The 21,811-nt window shown below is 50.9% G+C and overlaps 1 protein-coding gene across 1 annotated transcript in view; it reads left to right on the top strand.

The window, feature by feature from the left end:
* The first annotated feature begins 316 nt into the window (after positions 1–316).
* LOC115247502 (probable E3 ubiquitin-protein ligase HECTD4) overlaps positions 317–21,811 on the top strand; it is a 26,407-nt gene continuing 4,912 nt past the window's right edge. The window contains 57 exon segments of the mRNA XM_029829393.1: positions 317–504; positions 585–713; positions 880–1,004; positions 1,139–1,292; positions 1,378–1,481; positions 2,029–2,227; positions 2,307–2,426; positions 2,506–2,610; positions 3,205–3,368; positions 3,458–3,703; positions 3,907–4,099; positions 7,782–7,886; positions 7,965–8,053; positions 8,130–8,302; positions 8,384–8,519; positions 8,599–8,743; positions 8,832–8,998; positions 9,085–9,231; positions 9,304–9,488; positions 9,717–9,870; positions 9,953–10,233; positions 10,317–10,503; positions 10,575–10,656; positions 10,734–10,936; positions 11,049–11,184; positions 11,326–11,508; positions 11,605–11,769; positions 11,844–12,013; positions 12,113–12,228; positions 12,298–12,401; positions 12,620–12,781; positions 12,857–13,005; positions 13,094–13,173; positions 13,352–13,515; positions 13,674–13,911; positions 14,052–14,188; positions 14,276–14,402; positions 15,028–15,165; positions 15,244–15,380; positions 16,261–16,421; positions 16,486–16,667; positions 16,768–16,973; positions 17,055–17,185; positions 17,258–17,463; positions 17,550–17,729; positions 17,821–18,854; positions 18,969–19,175; positions 19,245–19,452; positions 19,686–19,909; positions 19,984–20,129; positions 20,196–20,299; positions 20,495–20,618; positions 20,704–20,833; positions 20,835–21,042; positions 21,123–21,242; positions 21,388–21,543; positions 21,760–21,811. The exon segment at positions 21,760–21,811 is cut by the window's right edge and continues 52 nt beyond it. Coding sequence (XP_029685253.1) covers positions 355–504; positions 585–713; positions 880–1,004; positions 1,139–1,292; positions 1,378–1,481; positions 2,029–2,227; positions 2,307–2,426; positions 2,506–2,610; positions 3,205–3,368; positions 3,458–3,703; positions 3,907–4,099; positions 7,782–7,886; positions 7,965–8,053; positions 8,130–8,302; positions 8,384–8,519; positions 8,599–8,743; positions 8,832–8,998; positions 9,085–9,231; positions 9,304–9,488; positions 9,717–9,870; positions 9,953–10,233; positions 10,317–10,503; positions 10,575–10,656; positions 10,734–10,936; positions 11,049–11,184; positions 11,326–11,508; positions 11,605–11,769; positions 11,844–12,013; positions 12,113–12,228; positions 12,298–12,401; positions 12,620–12,781; positions 12,857–13,005; positions 13,094–13,173; positions 13,352–13,515; positions 13,674–13,911; positions 14,052–14,188; positions 14,276–14,402; positions 15,028–15,165; positions 15,244–15,380; positions 16,261–16,421; positions 16,486–16,667; positions 16,768–16,973; positions 17,055–17,185; positions 17,258–17,463; positions 17,550–17,729; positions 17,821–18,854; positions 18,969–19,175; positions 19,245–19,452; positions 19,686–19,909; positions 19,984–20,129; positions 20,196–20,299; positions 20,495–20,618; positions 20,704–20,833; positions 20,835–21,042; positions 21,123–21,242; positions 21,388–21,543; positions 21,760–21,811 — 9,728 coding nt within the window. The 5' untranslated portion in view covers positions 317–354.

Below are 21,811 nucleotides of genomic sequence, written 5' to 3' on the forward strand. Positions count from 1 at the left end.
GATGAGGGAGGGGAGGGGAGAGGAGGAGAGGGAGAGGAGAGATGAGGGAGGGGAAAGGAGGAGAGGAGAGGAGAGGAGAGGAGAGGAGAGGAGAGGAGAGGAGAGGAGAGGAGAGGAGAGGAGAGATGAGGGAGAGGAGAGGAGAGGAAACCATGACCCAGTGGGGTGACAGAGGCCTGTCAGGTGATCATGGTTCTGGACCCCGGCAGCCTCGGCCTATAGCAGCATAGCTAAAATGTGACCTAACGATTAGACGACCCCCTAAATACGATAATCTGTCTGTCTATGATAATAACTGGGACTACAGAATTAGCAACAATCAGCTTTTTCAAAGAGGAAGGTTTTAACCAGCACATGAGCCACGCGTCTTCTCTCCCGCTCAGACTGGCCGACGACCTGCTGCACTGCATCCTCAAGACTGTAGTCCGGGAATCGTGTCTGCTGGTGACTAAATGTCAGACGGTTGCCCGGGACGATTTCCAGAAACTGCTCTCCACGGTGCCGGTACGAGTCGCAGCTCAGCAGAGCCAAACTGGACCTGCCTTTACTGAGATCACCCCGGATATGGTTCTGCTTGTCTGTAGGTGGTCTCGCCGAGTCTCCGTTACCTCATGGCTGTTCAGAACCACCTCCTTAGCAACACAATTCTTATCCGATCGGACGAGGGTGACGACAGTGACAGCTCCCTCCAGGGGGAAACATTAAAGGTACAGGTAAACATCCCCTTTAAATACGCCTACCTCTTCACACACAGGGTGTTGAGTCTGTAATGATGGTCCGGTTCTTTTCTTGCCCTGAATAAATGCAGTTTAAAATGCCACGCGTGGACATTTAGGCAGTGGTTACGTAAGTGTGGGCCTATGCGTTGTGTGTTGCCAGGAGCTGCAGAGCTGTATCCTCTCCCTAGCAACTAAGGTCCTCGTGGGATGTGACGAAGTGCTGGAGACCCTTCAGCAGGTCACCACCGCCCTCATTAACAGTGACATCACAGACAAAGAGACCAGGTAATGTTCAAACACCTTTCAAACACCCTAAAACCAGACTAAAGTGTGTTTGTAGATACAAGAGGCCAAACTATGAGTAACAAGCTTCTGTTTCTGTGCTGTTTCTACTGCGTTTGTTCTCTGTCATTGTTCAGGCTGAGAGGCTTGGAGCAGGTAACCAAGGCCACCATGCTTGGGCACCTGCTGCCGGTGTTGCTCACCACTTTGATGCACCCCAACCTGCAGACGCTCACGCTTGCTGATGCCTTAATGCCTCAGCTGGTGCAGCTGGTCCTCTACACCAGCCAGGTCGGGATCCGCCGCGGTGCTTTTGATCAGATTTGGAAATAAAAGCCAACGTCCTTCTCAACGTTCTTCTTTGTTGGTGTCACAGACGGCCCTGTTGTTGAAGACGCAGTCTCCCCTTTTCACCGATGAACCACAACTGATGAGTGGCTCTCTGGTTCAGGGGGCAAAGCCCCGTTCTGCTGAAGACAAGTACGTTTTCTAAAGCAAAATAATCAACTCTCTCTCTCTCTCTGTGTCTCTCTGTGTCTCTGGCTCTCTCTCTCTGTCTCCCTCTGTGTCTCTCTGTCTCTCTCTCTCTCTGTGTCTCTGGCTCTCTCTCTCTCTCTCTGTGTCTCTGGCTCTCTCTCTCTCCGTCTCTGGCTCTCTCTCTGTGTCTCTGTGTGTGTCTCTCTCTCTCTCTCTCTGTGTGTGTGTCTCTCTCTCTCTCTCTCTCTGTGTCTCTGGCTCTCTCTCTCTGGCTCTCTCTGTCTCTCACCCCTCCCCTTCTTTCCACTTTCACTCTCTGTTGTCTTCTTTGCATCAAGGGAGACGTCGCGACACAAAACAAGGATCCGGTGCCCCTCGTTTGGGATCTAATCATTTCAGCTACTTGCATTGTTAATGGCGATATCCGACTCGACTCCATAGCGGAAACCTTTAGTACTCAGGAGAAACTTTCATGTCTGGACACTGATGAAAAGATAATGAAAAGTTCCTGGGGGGAAAAACAACCAACCCTTTGTTTATTTGATGTCAGAGTCCTTGATGAATGCGAAGAGCCGGGTTTCCTGACAGGACTGAAGATTCCCGCCCCGTGGGCTGCTGGGAAGACGGTGGAGACAGTTCACCCTGTGAGAGACAATTACAAATTCAAGGAGACGGTCCACATTCCAGGCGCTCGCTGTCTCTACCTGCGCTTTGACTCTCGCTGCTTCTCCCAGTACGATTACGACAAGGTATGTTCGGCCAACGCTTGTGTCGTACGTACGTCCTCCGTCCTTACTGGGTCACTAAAGCTCCTCTCTGATATCTCAGCTGGTTATTTATGCCGGCCCCAACACCAACAGCCGTAAAGTGACGGAGTACGGAGGGAACACTCTGGGATATGGCAGCCGCAGCGTTTTAGGGACGGGCTGGCCTAAAGACTTGGTCAAGGTAAAAGCAAGCCTCGCTAACACAACAACCACACACAGGTCATTCCAGAACCTGATGTTCCTTCTGCATCCTGCTGTAGGTTGAAGGAGACACTGTGACTTTTTCCTTTGAGATGAGGAGTGGTCGTGAGCACAACACCCCCGATAAAGCCATGTGGGGCTTCTCCTGCACTGTTAGAGCTCAGGTAAGCCTCTGAAGCCAATGTCTCTGTATTTGTTGCTCAGAATAATCAATCAGTAAAACAGTACGGTTTGGTTTTTGTTGGTTTTTTTTGATTAAATTACTGTTACGGGAATCTTTAAATATTAGCCTACAGCCCATCCCAGTTCATGAAAACCAAAATGATGATTAATACAAGCTTTATCAGCCTCTGGAGATACCTGGTGGCCAACAACCTGTGAAAGAGCTCCCTGACTGGTGTCTCCTGACCCAGGCAGTCTTACAGTCACTCCTCCTGACTGGTGGAGACATTTCTTTGGTAGATGATGAATTATCTCTCACGTTTTCCTGCCATTCCTGCTTATGGACCCTTCTTTTTTAAACATCTGAGTCTTTTTCACGTTCTGCATCTGCGGCCATGGATAGTTTCAACTCCACTGGAGAGAAGTAGGAGGCTGGAGGCATGTTTCCACCTGTTGCCATGGTGATTCATGTCCCATCCTTATGCAGGAGCTTCACTCAGGGCAGCTCAGTCGGACAGCCGAGAGTTCAGGCTTTGATGCAGACAGGAGAGGCGGATGAATGCGTGATGTGACCCTTTTGTGATGGTGCTTTTCAGGAGTCCTCGGAGGATGTTTCTGGAGGTCTTCCCTTTCTGGCCGACCTTGCACTCGGGCTGTCGGTGCTGGCCTGTTCAATGCTCCGGATTTTGTATAACGGCCCAGAGGTGACAAAAGAGGAGGAGGCCTGTCACGATCTGCTCTGCTCCAAGCTGCTACAGCGGTATTGCTGCTAAAAACATCCTTTACTCACATCCCACAGTACTGCATTTTCTGAAGCTGATATATATGTATATATATGGTTTTTTTTAGATGTCAGTGGCAGGTAGAAGCAAATGGGGCCATCTCTCCAGCCCTGACGCCCAGTCCATCGCCTCTGCCACTCACCATTGAAGAGGACCAGGAGTTCACCTACCCTGCCGATATGCTGATCCCACCCCCGGGAATTATGCCAGGCTCCTATTTTGACTTGCCTCGCATCCGCTTGCCTCCGGGCATCATGGGTAGGCTGAGAGAGGTGTCTGGGAGAGCTCGACCGCAGTTCCGTCCAAGCATCAAGTAAGCAGGACACGCCGTCCCGTCACCAGTGTTGCCAGAATCGTGCCAAGCGGGGAAATAATTCCACACGATATTTAAAGATTTTTTTTTTCAGTTCTGTTCTAATGTGAATATGAAAACATGTCTAGTTTTGTTGAAATTTCAAAGGGAAAGTTCTGTTTCCATTCAGAAAGTAACTCCTCCTCAATTGCTTTTTCTGTCAGGGAGGTGATCAGGCCCGATGTGATGGAGGAGGTCATCGTGTCGTGTGTCATTAAACATCTAAGCCTGATGGACGCCCTCCAATCCCTCGTCAACTATCAGTACCGAGAGGATCACACGGAGGAGTACGACTTGCTCTGCAAGATCATGGCCGAGACCTTTAAGAAGATCAATGCTATGGAGCGCCAGCTACAGGTGAGCTGCTGTATTGCTGAATCACACAGTCTTCAGGTGCACTCGAGGGAAGTTATGTGTGAAGTAGCCCAACAGATACATGTTTCCTGGCTACAGAAGTGTGAAGGGTTGTTTTTTAAAAAGAGAGTTGAAATAGATTTAATATCTTTAATGTAAATTAAGACAAATTCATCAAAAGGAGGTTTTAAACTCACCACACGGGACAGATGGTGGACAGGAGCATGATGGCTGATGAGGACGTTTTATGTTAAAAGTCTTCTTGGAGTGAGTGAGATTGCAGGTGAACGCTGGCGAGGCTGACAGGACAATAATGACAGTATGGTAGAGCGCTACTGAGTGTGTTTCCACAATAATGACAGTATGGTAGAGTGTTACTGAGTGTGTTTCCACAGTAATGACAGTATGGTAGAGTGCTACTGAGTGTGTTTCCACAGTAATGACAGTATGGTAGAGTGTTACTGAGTGTGTTTCCACAGTAATGACAGTATGGTAGAGCGTTACTGAGTGTGTTTCCACAGTAATGACAGTATGGTAGAGCGCTACTGAGTGTGTTTCCACAGTAATGACAGTATGGTAGAGCGTTACTGAGTGTGTTTCCACAGTAATGACAGTATGGTAGAGCGTTACTGAGTGTGTTTCCACAGTAATGACAGTATGGTAGAGTGTTACTGAGTGTGTTTCCACAGTAATGACAGTATGGTAGAGCGTTACTGAGTGTGTTTCCACAGTAATGACAGTATGGTAGAGCGTTACTGAGTGTGTTTCCACAGTAATGACAGTATGGTAGAGTGTTACTGAGTGTGTTTCCACAGTAGTGACAGTATGGTAGAGTGTTACTGAGTGTGTTTCCACAGTAATGACAGTATGGTAGAGTGTTACTGAGTGTGTTTCCACAGTAATGACAGTATGGTAGAGTGTTACTGAGTGTGTTTCCACAGTAGTGACAGTATGGTAGAGTGTTACTGAGTGTGTTTCCACAGTAATGACAGTATGGTAGAGCGTTACTGAGTGTGTTTCCACAGTAATGACAGTATGGTAGAGCGTTACTGAGTGTGTTTCCACAGTAGTGACAGTATGGTAGAGCGTTACTGAGTGTGTTTCCACAGTAATGACAGTATGGTAGAGTGTTACTGAGTGTGTTTCCACAGTAATGACAGTATGGTAGCGTGTTACTGAGTGTGTTTCCACAGTAATGACAGTATGGTAGAGTGTTACTGAGTGTGTTTCCACAGTAATGACAGTATGGTAGAGTGTTACTGAGTGTGTTTCCACAGTAATGACAGTATGGTAGAGCGTTACTGAGTGTGTTTCCACAGTAATGACAGTATGGTAGAGCGTTACTGAGTGTGTTTCCACAGTAATGACAGTATGGTAGAGCGTTACTGAGTGTGTTTCCACAGTAATGACAGTATGGTAGAGCGTTACTGAGTGTGTTTCCACAGTAATGACAGTATGGTAGAGCGCTACTGAGTGTGTTTCCACAGTAATGACAGTATGGTAGAGCGTTACTGAGTGTGTTTCCACAGTAATGACAGTATGGTAGAGCGTTACTGAGTGTGTTTCCACAGTAATGACAGTATGGTAGAGCGCTACTGAGTGTGTTTCCACAGTAATGACAGTATGGTAGCGTGTTACTGAGTGTGTTTCCACAGTAATGACAGTATGGTAGAGTGTTACTGAGTGTGTTTCCACAGTAATGACAGTATGGTAGAGTGCTACTGAGTGTGTTTCCACAGTAATGACAGTATGGTAGAGTGCTACTGAGTGTGTTTCCACAGTAATGACAGTATGGTAGAGCGTTACTGAGTGTGTTTCCACAGTAATGACAGTATGGTAGAGCGTTACTGAGTGTGTTTCCACAGTAATGACAGTATGGTAGAGTGTTACTGAGTGTGTTTCCACAGTAATGACAGTATGGTAGAGCGTTACTGAGTGTGTTTCCACAGTAATGACAGTATGGTAGAGCGTTACTGAGTGTGTTTCCACAGTAATGACAGTATGGTAGAGCGTTACTGAGTGTGTTTCCACAGTAATGACAGTATGGTAGAGCGTTACTGAGTGTGTTTCCACAGTAATGACAGTATGGTAGAGCGTTACTGAGTGTGTTTCCACAGTAATGACAGTATGGTAGAGTGCTACTGAGTGTGTTTCCACAGTAATGACAGTATGGTAGAGCGCTACTGAGTGTGTTTCCACAGTAATGACAGTATGGTAGAGCGTTACTGAGTGTGTTTCCACAGTAATGACAGTATGGTAGAGCGTTACTGAGTGTGTTTCCACAGTAATGACAGTATGGTAGAGTGTTACTGAGTGTGTTTCCACAGTAATGACAGTATGGTAGAGCGTTACTGAGTGTGTTTCCACAGTAATGACAGTATGGTAGAGCGCTACTGAGTGTGTTTCCACAGTAATGACAGTATGGTAGAGCGCTACTGAGTGTGTTTCCACAGTAATGACAGTATGGTAGAGCGGTACTGAGTGTGTTTCCACAGTAATGACAGTATGGTAGAGCGTTACTGAGTGTGTTTCCACAGTAATGACAGTATGGTAGAGCGTTACTGAGTGTGTTTCCACAGTAATGACAGTATGGTAGAGTGTTACTGAGTGTGTTTCCACAGTAATGACAGTATGGTAGAGCGCTTACTGAGTGTGTTTCCACAGTAATGACAGTATGGTAGAGTGCTTACTGAGTGTGTTTCCACAGTAATGACAGTATGGTAGAGCGTTACTGAGTGTGTTTCCACAGTAATGACAGTATGGTAGAGCGTTACTGAGTGTGTTTTCCACAGTAATGACAGTATGGTAGAGTGTTACTGAGTGTGTTTCCACAGTAATGACAGTATGGTAGAGCGTTACTGAGTGTGTTTCCACAGTAATGACAGTATGGTAGAGCGTTACTGAGTGTGTTTCCACAGTAATGACAGTATGGTAGAGCGTTACTTGAGTGTGTTTCCACAGTAATGACAGTATGGTAGAGCGTTACTGAGTGTGTTTCCACAGTAATGACAGTATGGTAGAGCGCTACTGAGTGTGTTTCCACAGTAATGACAGTATGGTAGAGCGCTACTGAGTGTGTTTCCACAGTAATGACAGTATGGTAGAGCGCTACTGAGTGTGTTTCCACAGTAATGACAGTATGGTAGAGTGTTACTGAGTGTGTTTCCACAGTAATGACAGTATGGTAGAGCGTTACTGAGTGTGTTTCCACAGTAAAGACAGTATGGTAGAGCGTTACTGAGTGTGTTTCCACAGTAATGACAGTATGGTAGAGCGCTACTGAGTGTGTTTCCACAGTAATGACAGTATGGTAGAGCGCTACTGAGTGTGTTTCCACAGTAATGACAGTATGGTAGAGCGCTACTGAGTGTGTTTCCACAGTAATGACAGTATGGTAGAGTGTTACTGAGTGTGTTTCCACAGTAATGACAGTATGGTAGAGCGTTACTGAGTGTGTTTCCACAGTAAAGACAGTATGGTAGAGCGTTACTGAGTGTGTTTCCACAGTAATGACAGTATGGTAGAGCGTTACTGAGTGTGTTTCCACAGTAATGACAGTATGGTAGAGCGCTACTGAGTGTGTTTCCACAGTAATGACAGTATGGTAGAGTGTTACTGAGTGTGTTTCCACAGTAATGACAGTATGGTAGAGTGCTACTGAGTGTGTTTCCACTCTGACCGCCAGAGTGTTGCAGAACTGGAGCAGAAGTGGCAGAATGAGGTGGACGAGGCCCATCAGGGAAAGCTGGAGAACAACACACCTTTCTTTCACGACTACCATTTTTTTGAGGTAGGTGCTTTCACGATAGGAGCTCATCTATTATCATCTCATCAATAAATGCTTGATTTTGGTTTGTGTGTTTTGTAGAACAAGATAAAGGAGCTGGAGCTGCTCTGCTCTTTAAAGGAGGTGCCGCTGGACTTTAGAGATTTGGAAAATGTCGTCCTTTCATTGAGGCAAGTGCTTCTCAGTCCTCTCACTTCTGAACTGTGTTCTCTCAGCTTAGTAAGACTTGGTTTGTGGAACCATCAGGGAGAAGTTCTTTCAAGATGTAAACACCGGTCACCTGAGAAGCGGCCCCTCTCTGGCCAAGACCAAGGCCCTGATGAAGAGTCTGATGAATCGCTCTGAGCTGTTGCTCCACGTTACCATCGCTTCACAGTGCAGGAGCTTGACCAACACACCTGCTGGCACCCCGGGTCCAGGTAAAGTGTGTGGCTCCCTCCAGCTTGTGCGGTCCCACACGGATAGCAGCTTTCATTCCTGCCAATCTTCCGTCTCTTTAGCGTCTAAATCTGTATCGGATGCCAAGTCTGTCAACCCCATGGTGAAGCAGCCCGTCTTCCTGCGCAGCATGTCTGCACCCTCTGACCTGGAGATGATTGCTAACCAGGATGTGGAGTTTACCCATGCTCCCCAGAGGTTTTTGAGTTGTTCACACGAGCGGGTGACTAGAAGGGGTCGTGAATTGACATTTCTGTATTTGCTGTGACTCTTGCAGAAGGCGACACCACCCTTCGAGCCACCGCAGCAGCTCCTTCACCCTGCTGCAGTCTTTGGCCATCGAGGACAGTCGTGACAAACCAACGTACAGCGTCCTGCTGGGACAGCTCTTCGCCTTTATTGGAACCACTCCCGATCAGGCCGTACATAATCTACCGTGTTACTTCTTACGTGTCAACATGTGGACTTGAATTCTGAGGTGACGGAGAAAAACTGGTGACTGTCCTGCAGGTTTCCAGCAGCAGTTTCCTGTCCGCCGCTCAGACCCGATGGCGACGCGGCAGCACGCGGAAACAGGCGCTCGTTCATATGAGGGAATTGCTCACTGCCGCTGTCAGAGTGGGAGGCGTCACCCATCTGGTGGGACCCGTAACTATGGTGTTGCAAGGGGGCCCGAGGTAGGCGAAGATGGGTTTTAATCCTTGAACCATTCACACGATCGCGTGCGTCTCTGAATGGCTGTGTTACGGCGCCATCCGTGCAGGATCGAGGAGTTGACCTGTGGCGGGATGGTCGAGCAGGTGCAGGACGCCTTCGGGGAGACGATGACCTCTGTGGTGTCGCTATGTGCTCGCTACCCTATCGCTTGTGCCAACAGCATTGGGCTGCTTTGCACAATCCCCTACACCAGGTGAGAAAAGTCAGCGTTATTCATGACTCTGATCCTGTTCCTCACCTTCACTTTGATTTTGTGTCCTGATAGGAGCGAGGAGCAGTGTCTCGTTCGCAGTGGCCTCGTCCAGCTGCTGGACAGCTTGTGCAGTTTAAGCGGTCAGAGGGAAAACTCTTCCAGCGAGAAGCAGACTAAGAAGCAGAAGGTCGCCACCATGGCTTGGGCCGCGTTCCAGGTCCTGGCTAACCGCTGCATCGAATGGGAGAAGGTGGAAGGTATGTTGTCCGAACAGATCCTGCCCAAAGTGTTGGGAGTCTTCACGCTTGGGAGCTAAAATCTGTATGAATGTTGCTGCTCGTGCCCAGGTTCTGTCCCATCAGCCCTGTGTTCTTATGTTTGCCATGAATTTGATAAGCGATTATCTGTTAATTAACGCTGAATTGCTGGGTGCTACAGTTGTGAGGACACCTCAGGTGGGACGTCTGCTTTGTTTCTGTTTGCAGGTGGGTCTAGGGACGCAGTGCACTCCGGTCTGGCGCGACAGGTGTCCAGCCTCTTGACCAACCACCTGGCCAGAGCTACAGAATGCTGCGGGAATCAGGCAGCTGGTAACGACGCCTTACAGGATGTTCTCAGTCTGCTCAACGACCTCTCCAGGTGAAACCTTATTTGATTTATTCTACGCATTCACCCCGGACGGCATCGTGATCCCGTCGCGTGTGTCATCTTTCCATTCCAGGAGCCACATTGGCAAAGCTATCCTGAGCCAGCCAGCTTGTGTGTCCAAGCTTCTGTCTCTGCTTCTGGACCAGAGGCCTTCTCCAAAGCTGGTGCTCATCATCCTGCAGCTGTGCCGAGCCGCCCTGCCTCTCATGAGCGTTGAGGACTGCGGGAATGTCGCTCTGCCCTCGTGGAGCTACTCCATCAACACGCTCGACACTGAACAACAAGACGCAAATGACCCTGCGTCACGTATTGCTGCGCTGCTGCTAGCCAAGCTGGCCGACTATGTGGTACCAGGTCGGTCTCCTACAAAACCCTCGACGTTCCGATGTGACGGTAAGATGCGCGGTCATTAAAGTTACATTCTTCCTCTTTTTCAGGATGCCAGACCTTACTCTCCCCCAGCTCTTCGGAGCAAGACACGAGTCTGTCTTGTGCCACTTCTAAAGGAGCCCTGAAGCCGGATGATGTTGGGGAGGAGGGAGAGGCAGTTGATGGTAAATTATCCATATTTATACACAAGAGAGAGGACCAGTCGTCTCATGAGGTTTTACAGCCCCTCCTCAGGTACGTGCCCAGGAAAACATCTGTTCTTACTTCACCAGAGGAGATTTAACCTGTTGGGTTTCACTTTGCAGCAGTTCAGAGGGACGTCCGTTTCGGCTCGGCACTGGAGCAAACATGGAAAAAGTGGTGAAGATGGACAGAGACATGACAAAGGTAAAGTGCTGGCTCAGCCGAACGCCTGTAAGGCTGCCTTCCTTCCTCCTGACGTCACGGATCTCACATCTCTCCAGAGCGGTAGTTGTGAGGTGATCACAGAAGAAGCTTCTGCTGCATTGAGGAAGGCTAACAAGTGGGCTCAGTCGGGTCTGATAGTGAGTGTGGGTCCACCTGTGGAGGCTCTAGCTCAGGAAGCTGCCGGAGGCCTCACCACTGGAGACAAGAAGAAAACGGCTCAGACCGCTGTGTGCAGAGACAGGAACGCTGAGCTGGCCAGGTGAGCCCAAGACCACCGGAGAGACGTGCTGCCTACACAGCTCTCCATTAGATCGCTAATATAGCGTTCTTGCATTTTATTATTAATGTATGTCATTTGTACATACGAACAGGTCAGACCCCATCAGGCCCTTCATCAGTGGCCATGTTGCCAACAGCATGGCAGCAGAGGTGATAGCTCTGTTGCATAGCCTGCTGACGGCTCCAGAGTCCAACACTGCGCAGATCTGGACCAGCACTGCTGAAAAAGTTAGTATCATAGGACGCTCTCACAGTTCTCATGTTTGACCTCGTTTTGAAATAAACCAGTAAGAAAATGGTCTAGTAATGACGTTGTGCTTTGTTAGTTTCATGCTGCTTTATTGCTGTCTTTGTGGTGATTGGCACCAGGTTCTCTCCCGAGCCCTGATGTTCATCCCCCAGATTGGGAAGTATGCTGAGAGCATCCTGGAGAACGGCAGCAGCAGCGGCAGGAAGCTTGCTAAGTTACAGACTATTGGCCGACAAGCTGTTGCCGCACTCTGCGCCCTCGGTGGCTTCAAAGAAACTATCAAAATCGGCTCTGAAGTCCAGGTTTGTTGCCGTCACATTCAGCGTGTCAATTTCCTTCAATGTGAGCTTTTGAAATCTTTAATTCTTGGCGTATCTGTTGGTGTTTTTACTCTGCAGGTGGTGGGTAAAGGAGTCCTGGGCAGCATGGGCATAGTCATGTCCATCAACGAGCAGGAGGGCATCGCAACAGTCAAGTTCCCCTCTTGTGAATACAGGAAATCTTGCAAAGCTTCAGACATCTTGACGGTGCCGATATCACGCTTGAGCACGCCCAGATCCGAGGTAAGTTGGAGTCGGCTGCAGTCACTGATCAGCCAATAATCACTTTGAGTCTCACTGTTGTCCCCGTCCGACAGGCGCTCCCCCTCTATAAGCTGTCGATCACAGAGAAAGTGGTACAAGCGGTGCAGTCTATGCTCCTGCCACAGGAGGGCAGCCTCTCCATTCACACCTCTTTACCAGCCACGGGAGACGGCTCCAGCCCGGTGATGGCTGCAGTGCGCCTGCTGGCTGAAATCAGAAGCAGGTTAGTATTTCTAGGTTTGGAGCCTGGTGGAACTCCATTATAGACCCGTTTGGTTGTTCCCAGATGGGACGGATCCCACATTTTTGCTGTGTTCCTCAGAGCGTGTCTGGTGATGGCTCAGCTTCTGGAGGACAGCTCTTTCTGCGAGGAGTTCATCCAGCAGTGTCCCGCTGCGGTCGAAGTCCTCAACCTGGTGGCACAGGAGTGCAGCCCTGGTGAGGATGCTCACCAGCCTTCAGTCAGATTGGTCTGTAACGCATTCCCACTGCTGTTGTCTTTTCCAGGGGAACGGCTCGGCATCGTCGAGGCTCAGTGTGAAAGGCTGAGAATGCTGTATCGGGACTGTGCCCGGCCGCCCCCTCCACCGCTGCAGACGGACAGATGCCAGGTTTCAGTTGACAGTTTCGGTGTTTCTGCTGCTCAAAAAACCAAGTCCATGATGACTGAGAGGGTTTTTCTGGGGGCTAACTGATATTATACTAACTACAGATCGCTAAAACTAGCTTGCTGCTACTCTGAATAGACTGTAATAGAGTCTTGAAATGCACTGTGAGCCGTGACTGGATGCTTACTGAACTCTTCTGCTTGATTGGATTGTCCCTTCAGCCCAAAGAGATCACCTGGTGTCCTTCACGAGTGTTCCCTCCGGTCCGCGCCTGCATGTTCTCGTCCCGTCTCACCTCTGTTACCTTTCTGGCTGATCCGAGTGCTGGAGGAGGGCTGCCCAGAGGCACGTTCATCTATGCTACTAGTCCTATACCAATTCAGGTGGGAATATTGAGATTTTCATAGTGGTCATTGAAGTGGAGAGAGGCTGCCATTCCTTTGTGTCCGCCCATGCAGGCGCCATCCTTTTACTGGGAGATAGAAATTGTCTCCTATGGAGACTCTGAAGAGGACAGCGGTCCAATTGTGTCCTTTGGCTTTGCCACTGAGGCGGAGAAGAGGGATGGAGCATGGACCAACCCCGTGGGCACTTGTTTGTTTCATAAGTATGCCGACTCCTTTTGTATTGACTCCCCCCCCACTGGCCTGTCCCTGCTCTGAGAGCTGACTGCCATCCCTCCGTCTGTCCCTCAGTAACGGTCGGGCAGTGCATTACAACGGCTCCAGCCTCCTGCAGTGGAAGAGCGTCCGACTGGACGTGGCTTTACTTCCTGGTAAGACCTTTTCTCCCGAATCTTCTCAAGTAGAGTTTCTGGCTGGATTTGTCTTTGTGTTTGCGTGCCCTTTCAATGAAAGGTACATCTTGTGTCTTGAAGATTGGAATGTTTGTTTGATTGAAGGGTCTCTTAAGATGCAGCCATTATTAAAACTATGTCATGTTGCCCAAACCAGGCGATGTGGCTGGTATAGGGTGGGAGCGGTCTGAGTGCACCCCGCCCCCCCCTGGTCAGGCTCCCAAAGGCAGGGTCTACTTCACCTATGGTGGCCAGAGGCTCCTCCCCATTTTGGAGGACGTAGCTGGAGGCATGTGGCCTCTGGTGCACATCCAAAAAAAGGTGGGTTTGTCTTGCGGGCCAATTAAAAATGGACGATGGGCCACAGTTGGCCCGCGGGCCGTAGTTTGGACACCCCTGCTCTACTACTTTGACCATATATATTAAAGACTTGATTAGTTTCAGTTTTAAACGATTGCTTTTGCTTCTCGCCTTTGTAGAACTCAAAGATCCGAGCCAACTTTGGTGGTCGGCCTTTTGCCTACGCAGAAGGTCAAGCCCACAGGAACGCCGCCGACCTGTGCGTGGATTTGGCAGAAGAAATTAGCGCCAACTTTGAAGCGCTGCCCTTTGCTATGGCTTCAGACAGCGACAACGACGCAGGTGCAAGTGTGACTTCAGACTCTGGGTCTCACGGGCCACCCTGTCGGATTGCTGCCGTCGCCGTCACCCAACAACGTAGGTGCAACGCTCGCTTATCAAGCGTATTCTGCACATGGTCTGGAAACATTCTAAAGCGTGAAAGAGGACGGCTGACCCATTGACTGTGAATTGATGCATCCATTAAAGTCGTATCTTTTTCTCTCTCAACGATGCAGAATACAACAGTGACCTCTCGTGCCATTACAAAGTTGAGCTGAGCTATGACAACCTGGTCACCACCGGGCCTAACCCGCATCCTCCTAGTATCGCCGATGATGAAAGTGATGATGAGGATGACGACGATGTCCCCAGAGTGAGTGGGAGCTCCACATTTTACACGCTAATCTCGTGATATTAATCCAACTTTCACCTATATGTTGGCATGTGTTTGGCTGTTTAGGAGGACCACTACGCCTTGCTAGTAAAGGCTTGGGAGACCAAAGTGTTCCCTACCATCCGTAGGCGCTTTCGCAATGAAGCCGAGAGGAAATCTGGCCTGGACCAGATTAAAGGAGCTCTGCAGCTCGGTGAGGAGTTGATGAATCTCCTTCAGTCACATACATAAAAGGGATGCACTCATACACACAGCCTGGATGGTTCTGTGACACTGTAGATGCTTATGGCAGCACCGTTACAGCGGATGTGTCCATAAACGAAGCTAAAGGCGGACCAGCCAAGTCCTGTATCTGCTCTCTGGGTGCCCCCAGCTCACCTGTCCACAGGGTAGCTAGGCTAATTTCAGTACTGGCTAAGATAAACGGCACCTGTTTTCTCCTCGTCGGCTTTTTAACATCACCAAAACTCCTCTGCTGGCTGTCACGTGCACAAACATGAAAAAGCTGCGATGAGGGCGCTGATTCGTCATTTCCGTCGGCTGTTTAGCTCATCAGACTGATGCTGAGAGCAACATCCACTGATGCCACTAGGGTTTTCAATATGTTGTACATTTCTAATGCACAACCACACCTTTAAGTGGATACAAAGAGTTAAAACGTCTTTAAAACATAAGCACGTGCACTCACGGGTCAAATCAGGATATATATTACTGAGCTCAATTGGAATTCTAATGAACTATACGTTGTTAGTATTGATATTGGTATATTTAGTGTTGTGTTTGGCAGCTCTGACACTGGTGTGTTGACTGACCTACAGGCATGGTTGACATTGCAAGACAGACAGTGGAGTTCCTTTATGAAGAGAATGGAGGAATCCCCCGGGACCTCTACCTCCCTACCATCGAGGATATCAAGGATGAGGCCAATAAGTTCACCACCGACAAAGTCCGCAAAGGTGCCGTTAAGCTGCTTCTCCATGTGCAGCTTCAGCTCGTTCGGCCTTACCTGTGGGACTAACTGTGGTTTGACTCAGGTTTGACTGTGGTCATACGCTGTCCGGAGAGCAACAATACCAACACTACGACAGGAGGAACGGCCTTGCCCAAGTTTGCCATCCGTGGCATGTTGAAGACCTTCGGCTTGCACGGTGTAGTGCTGGATGTGGATTCTGTAAGTACCACACAGGGAAATGCAGAATGGGAGCAGTTCTCATGGTGAGCTGCTACGTTGTGTTTCCAGTCATGTGTTTCTGGTTGGGTTGGAGCTTCTCTTATTGTCCTTGTCCTCCATAAACACAAAGACCCAACAGAACCAAAAATAAATGCAGCGTCATCTAGGAGATATCCCGTCTGTCTTGCAACCAAACATGCATGTTGGTACAGGAGCTTCTCTAAACACACAGAAAAATACACACTATGTCAAGGAAAATGAGCCAAAGACGGACAAGATCAGGGAAAGACGAAGAAGTGCTCAGAATCATCATAACCAGGACAACCACACCATGGAGTGGGAGAAGACCAAAGGCTCCACCACTGGATCAGAGTACAGAGGAAGTTAGAACCGGTGCCCAAGTGAATGGGGATGAGGGGGCTGGTTAACAGGTTAAACCTTTTAATCTGGCATACTGATCTTGAAGAGACGATATTAATAAACCTTGATAGTTTAATCCCCCTGCAATGATCATGATCTTCCACTAGATGGCGCGCTCTACACACTGTACATTGACCTTTGAGGAGCGGCGTATTGCTCCACTTTACTGGTTGACCCTTCAGCCCTTGTGTACAGATGAGCAGCCCTAAGGAAGGGAAAGTGCTTCCTAAGACTGCAGCAGTTCTTAAAGAAAATAATATCAGCTGGCCCTTTGCCACAAGGGACACGCTAACTATGCTAGAAAGCCGCCCCCGAAAGAACGGGAGGCTTCTACTCAGAGGTTGGATCCAGAGTTGCTCCATGAAGGTGGCGGCAGTCTTTTACAGGAGTGACTGTTCACGTTTCCCAACAACATAACCCTGTTTAAAAGTCTTTGCACGTCTCTGGCGTGTCTGCACAGGTGAACGAGCTGGTGCAGGTTGAGACCTACCTGCGCAGCGAGGGCCTGTTGGTGAGGTACTGGTACCCTATTGAAATGCTGGAGCGCCCGCCCGCTGGCTCCCGGCGTACTGCCGCTAATGGCTTGGTGTCCTTGGACAGCACCAACATCCAGATTCACAGGTGACCTATGAGCACATTTGGTACATTTGCAGCATGGGTTCAAATCTCAATGATCTCAACGCAGGGAGTTACTTCGTTGCGAGAGCGCTCTTGCTCGGCTGTACTGCCGCATGGCCTTGCTCAACATCTTCGCCCCCAAGAATCCACATACCTTCACTCGTCTGTTCCACATACCTGCTATCCGGGACATCACCTTGGAGCACCTGCAGCTCTTGTCCAATCAGCTGCTGGCTCCACCCCTGCCCGGTCAGTATTCATGTTCTTGTAGCTTATTTCTGATTTATCGTGTAGCCGATACGTGTGTGCTGACTGCTGTGATGCTCCCCCGCCCCTCCGCCCCCCTCAGATGGAACTATTAGTTCTAGCTCCATTCTACTGGGTCAGTCTCTGCTACACAACCTACAAGGCCAGAGCTGCTCCCCCTCTGAGCTCTTCTACCAGGGCAATGCTCAGCCCATCCAGGAGTGGCTGACGGTGGCCATCACTCGTGCCTTGCATCAGGGGGAGGAGAGCCTGCTGGAGCTCACCAAGCAAGTCTGCTGCTTCCTGCAGGTGCCTTTAACCGTCGGGGTCGGCCTCTCCCTGCTCTCCCTGCTTCGCCACGTTTAATCCCTCCGAATTTGCCTTTGACAGAATGCGCCGGATCAGTTTACATCCGAAGAGTTCCCCGTGACCGAGTCGAAGGTCAGCATGGACGTCAGCTTCCCGGGGGCCGCGTTTGTGATCGTGTCGTGTAAGGAGAGCCAGCTCGGCTGCCGCAAGGAGTGAGTTCACAGAAGCATTCGCGCATTGGTGACGGAAACCTTTAAAATGCCTCTTTTGTCCACCTCCTGTAGCTCCAGCCTCTATAAGGCCCCCTGGGCTCGGGTCATGGTGTACGGCCTGGGTCACAAAGTGCGCAGGAACGGACAGTTGAATCTGATGGAAGCGGTGTGCTATCCATTGGATGCCTCCCCGACCAACACCGGCCTTACCCCCCCTCCCACCACAAACCAATATCCCTCCGTGATCATACCCACTGATAAAGTGCACATCAAACTAGGTATGCGCCCTTTTTAGAGAAGTGGAGCATGTTTAAAACTCAAGTCCGTGCCCAGATAAAAGGGAAGGAACTTGTCTCGGTTGCAGGGGTGTCTCCGCTTCCTGGCGCGGTGCTGGTGCTTCACTCTCTGCCGCTGGAGTTCCCTTTGGCCATTGCTTTTGCCGAACAGTTGCTAACGTGGAAGCTTGACGAGAGCAGCGAGCGCTCCGAAGACGAGCCGGACACGGTGCCTCCGTCTGTCCTGCTGCAGGTGGTGGAGCTGCTGGGTGGGTTCCACAGCACTCCGAACACTCCGATCTGTCTGGAGCAGCAGCTGCTCCCTTACTAATAGTAAAGGAATGTTGTTGTTGTTCTTAGGTGGTTTACTCTGGACAACTGACCTCGCCCCATCTATCAAGGAGCTTATTTTCCACCTGCTGGCTGAGCTTCTGCGGAAGATTCACCACCTGGAGCAGCAAAAGTGCCCCTCTGGGCTGTCCAGCTCCATCGCCTTGCTGCTCAACCCCTGCCTCGCCGTGCTCATGGCCCTGCAGACAGAAGTGCGGAAGCTCTATGACCAAGAGACGCAGGGATGGACCGCTGGGGGGGCTGGAGCAGGAGGATCCTCAGGGGGGAGCGTTGCGCTGGCTCTGGGGGCCGAGCAGAGCCGGTTCTCCACTTACTTCCACGCTCTGATGGAGGTGTGTTTGGCCGTCGCCGAGGTGACGCTTCCACTCAATGTCGGCCCCTCCCCAGCGGGGGCTCTTTCTTCCACCAGCGCCCCGACACTGAGCGACTCTTCGTCCTCCTCCTCGTCATCTCCGGGGCAGACCCCCCAGAGCCCGAGCCTTCTGTCCAAACGCAAGAAGGTCAAGATGAAACGCGAGCGAGCGGTCGCCGCCGTCGCTGCGGCCGTGTCGGGGAAACGGGGCGGCGGCGGCGCCCAGGTGGTATCGGAGAGCGACAGCGCCCTGCTGAACATGGCGGGGGGCAAACCCGAGGACATACTGTGGTTCCACCGCTGCCTCACTCTCCTCATGATCCTGCGCCACCTCGCCAATAAGGACCCGCAAGGTTTAAGCGTGACGTGTGACGCGGTGACGGATGCCTGCCAGGCGCTGGTGGGGGCCACCGCCCACAGTCGTCTGCTGGTGCTCTCGGGCATCCCCACACACCTGGAGGAGGCTGTCGTCCGCAACGCCATCCGCAGGGCATGCAACGCACACGGAGGGCTCTTCAAGGACGAAATCTTCATCCCCGTGCAGGAAGACGACCCCAAAAAGGCCAAAACGGGCGCCGGAGTTTGTAGCACTCAGGATGGAAAAGCGCTCCCCGAAGCCGAGCCTCCGTTCCTCAACAACGAAGGCCCAGAGAGTCCCGACAGCTCCAGCAGTGCCACGCCAGCTTTGAGTGTGAGCTCCTCAGCTTCTAGCTTCAAACATCAGCGTCCCGCACCGTATGTTCGCCAGGAGCTGCTAGCAACTACGTTTAACCCCGATGTGGCTTTGCTTGGTCCTTGCCCACAGCAGGACCCGCAGACTGTTTCCAGCCAGGAGAGTCTGGATGCCTCCCTGTGTAGCACAGGCAGCCTGGGGAGCCTGGGCAGCCTGGGGGAGCCTTTAGAGGGCGCCGAAACGCCCTCGGTGTCGGACGGCGGCTCGATGCACACGGTCACTTCGCTGGAGAGCACCGCAGCCGTGTCACGGCCCATCAAGGGCTACGCTGTCATCGAGGTAGGATCGCTCCGTTTTGACCCGTTTTAGAAAGAAAACAAACGCTCACCTGGCTTTAATAACTTTTAGGTTCGTTCTCGTGCAAAAGTGGAGAAGATCCGCGCGAGTCTTTTTAACAGCAGCGACCTGATCGGCCTGTCCAGCCTGGACGGAGAGGATGAGTTGATGGAGCTGAGCAGTGAGGAGATCCTCACCGCGTCCACGGTCAATCAGAGCCTGTTCGACACGCAGGGCAGCTCCGCTCTCGAAGACTACTTCCTGGACAAGTCCCTCAGAGGTTGGTGGTTAGATAATATTTACAGTGGTTGCCAAAGAGCTCGAGGACGCTCTCCACTCTTTATTGAAATAAACATTAACTTTGGCCGCCATTTACAGCCTGCAACAGTGGAGATAAGACCGTTAAACAGACATTAAAATAGGCTCCAGTGAGACGCGGTGATAGGAAAAGAGACACATCAGTGACACTCAGGAACTGCTTGTGGCGTAGAATCACACTTTTCTCTGCTTTAGGTGACAAGATCGCTCCAGTCGTGAGTGACGTCCTCTCAGATATCTTCAAGAGCTGCGTGCATTCGGAGCAGATGCTGAGTCTCACGCCTGCCAAGCCCGTCAAAGTGTCTGAAATTTACCTCAGCAAGGAGCAGATTAATGCGCAGACCCCTGGAAATCTGCTGCACACATTCTTCACTAGTGTCAGACCCCCGAAGAAAGTCCTGGAGGACCAGCTGACCCAGGTAAACGGAGGCTGTGGCGCCATTTCCTGGGGAATCTGTCAGCCATGTTGAACGACCTCTTTTGTTTGCTTCAGATTCTCAGGAAATATGGTGCTCCCAAGCCTAATAAGAACAAATACAGCAAGGCGGGAAAGGAACAGCACCAAGGTAAAGTTATGAGCACCAAGAGGCCCATCAGCAAACCACCGACCAAGGAAAAGTCTGTGCTGAACAGCGTCAGGTACGTCATCCATAGAAGGGCTAAAGCTCCGCCTTTAGACACCCTGAAGAAATGTGCTGCTTCCAGGACGGCGCTGAGCGAGAAGAAGGCTGTCCTGAAGTCCAAGTCTCCCGAGAAGCCCAGGTCTGATGAGAAGGATCTGGAGAAGTCTCCTCCGAAGAAAGCTGAAGGTTGGTCATCACCAGATGCTCCGACATCTGGAGACTCGTTGGTAGAGATGTTTTTGAGTGTTATTTTGAGTCCTATTTTGGAGTGTTGTCACCACCTTCTAGACTAAATATTAGAACTTGTGTTCTCTTTTGTGTGTCGTGAGGAACCTTGTAACCTTTTAGTCTCCCCGTCTGGCATATTTCGGTCTCTTTTAGTCCCGGAAGAGAAATTTCTGACCCTGGAGGGCTTCCATAAGTTTGCCGTTGACCGTGCTAAGCAGGACATCCGCAGCGTGTGGAGGGCGATACTGGCGTGCGGCTACGACCTCCATTTTGACCGGTGAGCCTTCCCAGCTTTGACTGGATATCTCAGAGTATCAGACGCCTGTGTCAGACACCTGATCACTGACCGTGACGCCGCGCAGGTGCACCTGTATAGACACGCGTCACGCCCAAAAGGCCTGTCGCAAGTGGAGCCTGGAGATGGACGTCGCCCTGGTCCAGTACATCAACCGGCTGTGCCGCCACCTGGCCATCACCCCGGCCAGGCTGCATCCCGCACGAGGTCTACCTCGAGCCCGGCGACGTCGCCGACCCGCGCGTGGCCTGTCTGCTCAACGAGCCGGTGGAGAGCCTGCGCCTGCGCTTCGCTCTCCTGCAGTCCCTCAACAACACCCTGGAAAACTTCTTCCTGCCCCTGGTGGAGCTGAGGCAGACGCAGACGTATCGCAACAGCATCGCGGCGCTGTTGTGCGAGGCCAAAGGTGAGCGTCAGCGGACCGCACGTGTCCGAGCGGCGGCTCCTGAGACCTTGGCACCCGTTTAGCCTGTTTCTGGTCCACAGGTTTCATCTTCTACGACACCAAAGTCACGGTGATGAACCGAGTGCTGAACGCCACGGTACAGCGCACCGCCGACCACGCCGCCCCGGAGATAACGCTGGACCCGCTTGAGATCGTGGGAGGTATGCCGCCCTTTGACTGCTTTGCTCCAGAACCAAAGCTTCTGGAATGTGCCACATTCCTTTGATCTCGATGCGTTTGATCCTCTCAGTCCGCCCGTATCGGACTTCCTGCCTGGCTGGTTAAATGTTTCCATTTTGTCTCCAGGTGAGATCAGATCTTCAGAGAACTCCTATTTCTGCCAGGCTGCTCGCCAGCTGGCCTGCGTGCCTTCGTCACAGCTGTGTGTCAAACTGGCCAGCGGGGGGGACCCCACCTACGCTTTCAACATCCGTTTCACCGGGGAGGAGGTCCACGGCACCAGTAGGAACCTAAGATCTATTCAGCAGATTAGGGGATGGTTTAAATGAAACACCTGTGGTCCTGTGTGTGTAAATGTGGCGTTACACTCAGTGCTGAGGGCCGTGATGGTCACATGACCGGGCCGCAGCAGTTTTCTGTTTAATACCCGCCCATGCGGCCTTGAACCCGGATTAAAGCTCCGTCTCCCTGGAACCTGTCTGACTTGTCTGTTGCCAGGCGGCTCCTTCAGGCACTTCCTGTGGCAGGTGTGTAAGGAGCTGCAGAGCTC

This window comes from Takifugu rubripes, chromosome 21 (genome assembly GCF_901000725.2).
Source record: "Takifugu rubripes chromosome 21, fTakRub1.2, whole genome shotgun sequence".
Classification (NCBI taxonomy): Eukaryota; Metazoa; Chordata; class Actinopteri; order Tetraodontiformes; family Tetraodontidae; genus Takifugu; species Takifugu rubripes.